General features: G+C 38.2%; 1 protein-coding gene across 1 annotated transcript in view; it reads left to right on the top strand.

Annotated features, from left to right (window-relative positions):
• Positions 1 to 902: 902 nt before the first annotated feature.
• The window catches only part of LRRC56 (leucine rich repeat containing 56), a 54,334-nt gene continuing 48,216 nt past the window's right edge, over positions 903 to 7,020 (top strand). Inside the window, exon 1 of the mRNA XM_068399878.1 lies at positions 903 to 1,058. Within this exon, the coding sequence (XP_068255979.1) occupies positions 903 to 1,058 (156 nt within the window). The remainder of the gene's footprint in view (positions 1,059 to 7,020) is intronic.

Genomic DNA, 7,020 nt, shown 5'->3' with positions numbered 1-7,020 from the left:
GTAGTAAATAGCTGTATAAATCATAGTAATGCGTGTACCATTCGGGTACAGCTGATTGCTTTTTGACTCTAACGGGTGTACATACGCTTATTCTCATATTTCAAAGTTAATTGCTAATATTTCGGCAAAAGGAATAGCTTTGGGAATTGAAGAATGGACACTTTTGAAGTGCTTCATCTTCAAACTTTGGTTTTCATTCCTCACTTGAAGCACACACATTTTTGTTTAAACTGTATTTTGATTTTATTTTTTCCAAGACTCTCTTCAGAACTGGAACTCAGTAGCCATGGCCTGCCTGACCCAGAGGGCAGTCAGTAACAGTGCAGGTACATTTAATTTAGGACAAACTGTTGCTGTCCATGCTATCTACAGGCAGAGCTCAAAATGCTGGAGAGGAGTGGTGACGTGTCTTTGTGCTGGCACTTGCAGCCTGGAGCCCAGCAGAGTTTTGCTGAGTGCTGTTCACGTTTCTCAAGAGGGGATGGATAAGTAGGAGGCTCATGTAGATGGGAAGCTTATTGCCACCAGAGAAGGGTGAGTGGCGTAGTGAGAAGACTGGAAAGGACTAGTGTCCTGAGTTGTTTGTTCTTGAGTACTTTCTTTGTACAGAACCATAGATATGCCTGGCTTTTTGTATAACTGCAAACGACAGTTTGCTGTAGAAGCTTTCACTCAAAGCTGAATGAGATGTTGGACTAGGATAGCTCTTGAGGGTGAAGCAAAGGAAGAATATATGTTACGTGATTTCTTGCTTTGGGTTCTTTCTGATTAGAGAAACCTGTATCTCCATAGACACTTGGTGACTTGCAATGGGAGGCAAAATAGATTTTGCTAAAGGCAAAATAATACATACAGGGAAAAAATCAGACCACTTGTTATCCTTTTGTTCAAAGCATACTGAGATGGACCTGAAGTGGAATCCTGGCAGAGTTTCTCGTCCGGCCTCAGCTGCAGTCCGGGTGACTGATTTGAGTTGGCGAGGCAACCTAAATCCCAGTCCGCTGATTAAAGATGACGGAGAGCTACTTATGAATGAATACCTTTCCCCCAGGAAACTGGTGAGTAGACATCCAACTTTTTAATGATGTAGAAGAGGCAAGCTGGCATATACAGAGCTGTATTAACTTAACCTTCCAGCTGCTCTTGTGATGATTGCAGATTGTTGCATATCTGACAGTTAGACTTCTGCATAAAGTAGATTCTGTCTTACGGAAATTTATCAAATATTTGTCCTCCTTTCACCTTGTTTCATACCAAAAATATTCCCAGCATGAATGCTGCTGTCTTTATTGCCAACTTTCTTGAAGCAGCATGAAGAAAAGTACAGGTAGCGTAATTATAATTTAAACAGATCTCATTAATGCCATCTGAAGTAGCTTGCATCTTAGCATTAGAAAAAGCTTTTTTACTTTAACCTTGTTTTAGAGATTGGAAATGTAACTTTAAAAGCACAACTTTTTTCTGAATTAGTGAAATCCTCTGTCCTGCTAAGAAGCCAATTAAAATATTCTGCAAGTGCTATAAGTACTTTCTATATATATCAAAGTGTGTGAAATTTCAAAGCACATTTGAAACCCATGTTATTTTTTGACTGGGGGAAATGATTTTGGCGTGCAGCCTGTTGAAAGAGAGTAACATGCTGAAATATCTTGTGAAGGAATACTTGATTGCATATTGTGCTGTATTTGCTCAGGACTAATTAAGGGTGAAATCCTTTGGGACGTGTAGGAACGGAGAAAATAACCTCACTTATCCCTGCTAAAGGAAGAGAGAGCTGAGAGCAGAAGTTAAGGGGAGAAGCTGCAGCTTTCTGTGTTGCAGAGCTGGATAGAAATTAGTGAAAGACAGATGGGACCAAGGCTGTGGTTCAGATGCTCTCAGCAGGCGGGGTGGTGATCACGATGTCTGTAATCCTCTGCATCCACTGCACCGGTGGAGAGACACTACTTTCTGCAGGGGCATATTCCAGCTGCAGGTTTACGCCACTCCTGAACTGTATACCAGTTACAATTTTGACTGTGCGTTGTAGATTAGACAACAAGTTGTTCTCCGAACTACTCTTCCCTTAGTAGCTAAGTCTTTTAGTGTTTATAAAATGTTTGGATATGCAGAAATCACTTTCTGCAGAGTGTATATTTAAGCTTTCTGGAGAAAAATTGATGTATGATCTATGCCATTCACTTTCCTTTGGCTCATGTAAACCTCTGACAACTTCTTGGTCTTTTTTGAAAATCTGGCTTAGAGTTTGACCAGTCTAATGTGTTTGTGGCCTACAATACTCTGTATAAATCCAGTGAGAAGCTCTCAGATTAGTCTGTTTTCTTAGGGCATGAACCAAAGCCCATCAGAGTAACCAAAACAGCTGCCCTCTGACTTCAATAAACTCTGAATTAAACCCTTAGGAAGTTCTTTCGTTGGCATGAAATTCTTCTCTTTCTGAAGCTCTGCTGCTTTTAGTTCACAGTAAATTGTAAGCAGAAGAGTGGAGGTAAGGCAATGTTACCCACATCCCATTAAGTTGCAGTTCATTATTTTGTAGTATTTTTAAAAATACAGATCAGAAGTTAAATTCTCCCACAATTCTAGGCTATTTTTAAAAATGGGAAAAAAACCTTTATTATTCATATGTACCCTCTTGAACTTAATTGAGTCTTGCCTCTTTAAGATTGTGTGTATTAACATTTGTAAGGAATTCTATTTCATAGACTCTTTTACATGGATGCATACTGTCCTACTAATTTTTCTGGACACAGTTATTTCCTGGCCCTGGAACCCGACATTTGTGTTGACATAGCTGGGATACTTCCTGCTCAGAGGAAAAATTATATGACATTGTCAAGGAAACATTAACAATGTTTATAGCTTGTTTTAATAACATATCCAGTCTATCTATTCTTTGACCTTTATGTTGATCAAATAAAAACCGCTGCTTCCATAAATTTACTTCCTCTGGATTTGCAAATGTAAAAGTACAGATACTGTTCAAACATTTAATCCAAAACAAGTTTTCACATGCATATTTTTTTAAGGAACTGCATGCCATTGATAACTAAATGGTTTGAAAGGTTGTTTTGCTTAAATCAATACACTTGCAATATCTTCGTGATTGTCTTTTAGTTGTGAATTTTTTAGGACTTATTGATTGTATTCACTGAAGTGCTCTGAGAAGGAAACTAATAGATTTTTAAAATACATGCTCATTAAAGTAAAATTATTTTACATTCAAATAAGGACATAGGCCCCAGTTCTGCAGTGTCGTGTGGACAGGTTTCTGGACACCTGATGGAGGTTCCTGAGGAAGGTTTTTGTTCCTGAGGTATATACTCAGCTTTACTGCTTGCCCTTGCAGTGTTCTGTCTTGCACTAGTTCTGGAAGGTCTAGCTGTGCAGAATCTGTGAAGACTGGGCACCTTGGATTGCAGCCTGCGGCCTTGTGTCTACCTGCACGTTTTACTCCTTTTGGCCTTTTTCCAGGGGGATAGCAGTCTATTTAGTAGTGAAAACATTAGCAGTCTACATTAGCAGTCCTCATTATTAAGGACTCTCTAAAAGGTCTGATACTTGTATTCCTTCACTTTTTTTACAGTTGCTGTGTTGTTTTCCTCCAAAGAGAGGAAAGTTTGGCTTAAACTGATCCTTCTTTTCTTTTTTTTTTTTTTCATTTCCTTTTTGCCTTCTTGGACTCCGTAGCACATGACAACTTCTACAAAAGCATTGTTCCGTTGCCTATTCTCTTCCTCTCCATAGCAGATCCTCACCTTACCTCACTTAAATCTTATGCTCACTTGCTACAGGGTTTGTGGTCTTCTGTGGCCTCGTTTCAGCATAATGTTCACTTTGAAATCCTATGTGATTCCATATCCCCGTTATGTTAATTTCATCTTCTGTAGTTTCTGCTTGCTGCCATCTCTCTTGCTGCAATGCCATGTAATGCCTGTTTATATTTGAATACTCATCATCCAAGCTACAGGTCAAAAGCTTTTGATGCAAGGGTTGGTATCATTAGATGTTCTTTTTATTCTTTCTGCTAGTATCAATGTCAATTTTCTATTGTACTGATTAATCTTCATCTATATTAAAAGGCGTCCTTGCTTTTCAATTTGTACCTGTCCTATTAATATTTCCATCTCCCTGCTCTGCCTGTACTTGTGTTGTGCTTAGGTGCTGTTGTCAGATGTTGTAGAATACCAGGGTGAGCAAACTCCCCATTCTCCCTTTGTTCTGAAAACTGGCTATTAATGGGCAATACTTTGCAATTAATTTTTAACTTTATTAGGGCTGTGGCACATATTTCTCATTAAGTGTGGAGGAACTGAAATTAAGGGCTCCACCTGTCTTGAATCAGATTTTTATTTTGTTATATTAACCCCTATCCCCTCCCTGCTGTCTTTTCCTGACTTCCACAAAAAGCATTCCACTTCTCAGAATAAAGTCATTTTACAAGGTCAAATGTCTTCCAGATATTGTCACGTTATCAAAACTACTCACGTTTGTGCATGATCTTTAGAGAAGAAGGGAAGTATTCTTCTTATTTTGCTATTTATTGATCCTGCTGCAATTAATCATGTTTTCTAAACTTAGGAACACATGTTCGGAAGTGGTGTTTAGTTTTGTTGCTCAGGAGGTTAGGGTGTATTTCATATGGTATGCACTCATCCTCATGGGGAGAAAAAAATCCTGCAGGGTCCTGGAACAACAGATTGGATTCTTACTGAAATGACTTAATCATTTCCTTTTTTTCCTTGGCAGAAAGTTTTCCTCTCAGTTGTAAGCTAAATGGATTTGAGAAAAAAACTGGAGATCGAGGAAGCAAGTGCAAAATCTTGATAAATTAAGAGGAATTAAGGAGATGGAAGTAACTGACTGAATTTGGATCTTCCGAGTCCTTCATTAGAATTGTATAATTGTTTAAAAAATAATAATTAAAAAAAAGGTTCGAAGGGACCACTGGAGGTCTTCCAGTTCGATCTTCTGCTCAAAGCACAGCTAGCTTCAAAGTTAGATCAGATTGCTCAAGGTAGCAGATAGTAGTAAATACAATAGTGTGAACAGGAAAAGAATTACAGAGCCTCATTTAGTTTCAGAGCTTTTCTTTTATATGTTCTTACCCTAACACTAACGCTTTTACTGCAGTGAAGGCTTGTAGTTGTTATATTAGTGTTCATCTTGCTACTTAGGCATCTGATATTTTACATTCAAGTTGTCACATCAGAAATCTTTGTATTTATATGCATACACACACATACGCATGCCTTTATATGAAAAAAATTATTTTCATTTGCATACAGTCACAGCTGCTTAGCTAACATAAGATGGCAGATTACATCTTGAGTTTTGCATGTTCAGTGACACAACATCGAGCAATGATTGTAGCTACTTATTATACACCTAATTGCTAGATATGAAAAAGAATTAATATTGGAGTATGACTTGTTTTATATCTATGTGAGGGAAAGTAAATCATTAAAACAAATTTAAAGCAAAAACTGATGTAAGAGTATCTACTATCCTGTCCACTCCTGACCTGCATGTTAATTCAGCGCATAGTTAAAATTGAGCTTGTTTCCTCCTACAGAAATGATACAGGTTATTTCTGGGAGATCAGCAAACTTCCCATATAGTTTCTCGTGCCCCACATGCCCTTTGAATGTTTGTGATAGTTAGGAGATCTCTCAGCAACTTGCAGCATCAGACCCTTAATACTGGGTTAAAAAGAGAAGATGTTGGTACTGTGAATCCCCAGCACAGGTCAGGGGTGAGCTCAACTGCAGATGGCAAGACTAGGCAGGGGCCTATCCATGTAGATCCTTTGGCATGACTTGGGGGCTTCAGCACAAGAACAAAAACATTTTTACTAATGCATGCACCACCACTTAAATTTCGTAATTTTTGCCCTCATGTACACTTTTCATACAAGATGAGAAGATGACAGATTATCACAGACTGAACACCCAGCTAATCTCTTCATCTGAGCTGAGAGAAGAATGTATTTGTATATATATGCAGAAAGTAGTGAAATACAGCTAAATATTGTAATTACAGGTGTCTGCAGCACATAGCCATTTTGAAAGGAAGATTGCATATGGGACCACAGGGAAGTCCTGTTCCCTCTCATTGAAATTCCCTTGACTTAGGATCACTCAAAACCTTGCTAATGTTCTAGTAATTTTCTTCTTAGAAGGAATATTTTGTCATACTTGTAGCAACATTACTTTTTTTGTGCAGAGAGAGATTATACTTGAGTTGGGAATTTGAAATAAAATCCCCGCAAAAAGCAGTGAATACATGAATGGACATGAATCTAGTATTTGCATACAGGTGTAGTATTAAAAGAAAATAAGCTCACCACTCAGGAATTCCTGTCTTAGCCAAATTAACCAGGATCAGCAAAATAAATGCACAGCTGGAAATGCTTCCCTGACAGCTGCACACAACATGCTCTTCAGCGACATATCTACTTTTCTTAGAGTATGTGAAAAATCTAGGGAAGAGAGAAGAAATCAGTTGTATACACGAGCTTTAATTGAACAGAAATTATTTGCCAATTAAGGAATTTACAGAGAGCTGCAAGTGGGACTTAAACTGGATTTCCTAGCATCCCCAGGTGACTGTTCTGCCAATTGGGAAGCTCTGCAAGCACTGAAGTATTTTTCACTTGCAATTTTTTACAGAATGCTTATTGGCTCTTCTTGTCAGCCAGAGAAAAAGCTTCCAAACTAGCACACACTCTCCAGCTAAATATTGGCCAGACATTTTGCAGGATTGGAATGGTTTGTGGGCCATCATGGAGTTGCTTCTTTACCAATATCTTCTGCGTGATCTCATGGAAAATAGTTTTACTCCTATTTTGAAGGAGGTGCAAAAATGTAAAGAAAACTTTATCCGTCTTTGTTTTACTTATCATTTATTAATCTTCAAAGAGTTGTGCAGTGCTTTACTGTGAAAATTTATCCTTTCAAATAAATAAATTTAGGGTGGAGTATAACGCTTGCTGCCCAGAATCAAGCTGTCAGGCCACCT

This window comes from Nyctibius grandis, chromosome 4 (genome assembly GCF_013368605.1).
Source record: "Nyctibius grandis isolate bNycGra1 chromosome 4, bNycGra1.pri, whole genome shotgun sequence".
Taxonomy (NCBI): domain Eukaryota; kingdom Metazoa; phylum Chordata; class Aves; order Nyctibiiformes; family Nyctibiidae; genus Nyctibius; species Nyctibius grandis.
The sequence above is the reverse complement of the archived record's forward strand: the minus strand, read 5'-3'. Positions and strand labels throughout refer to the sequence as shown.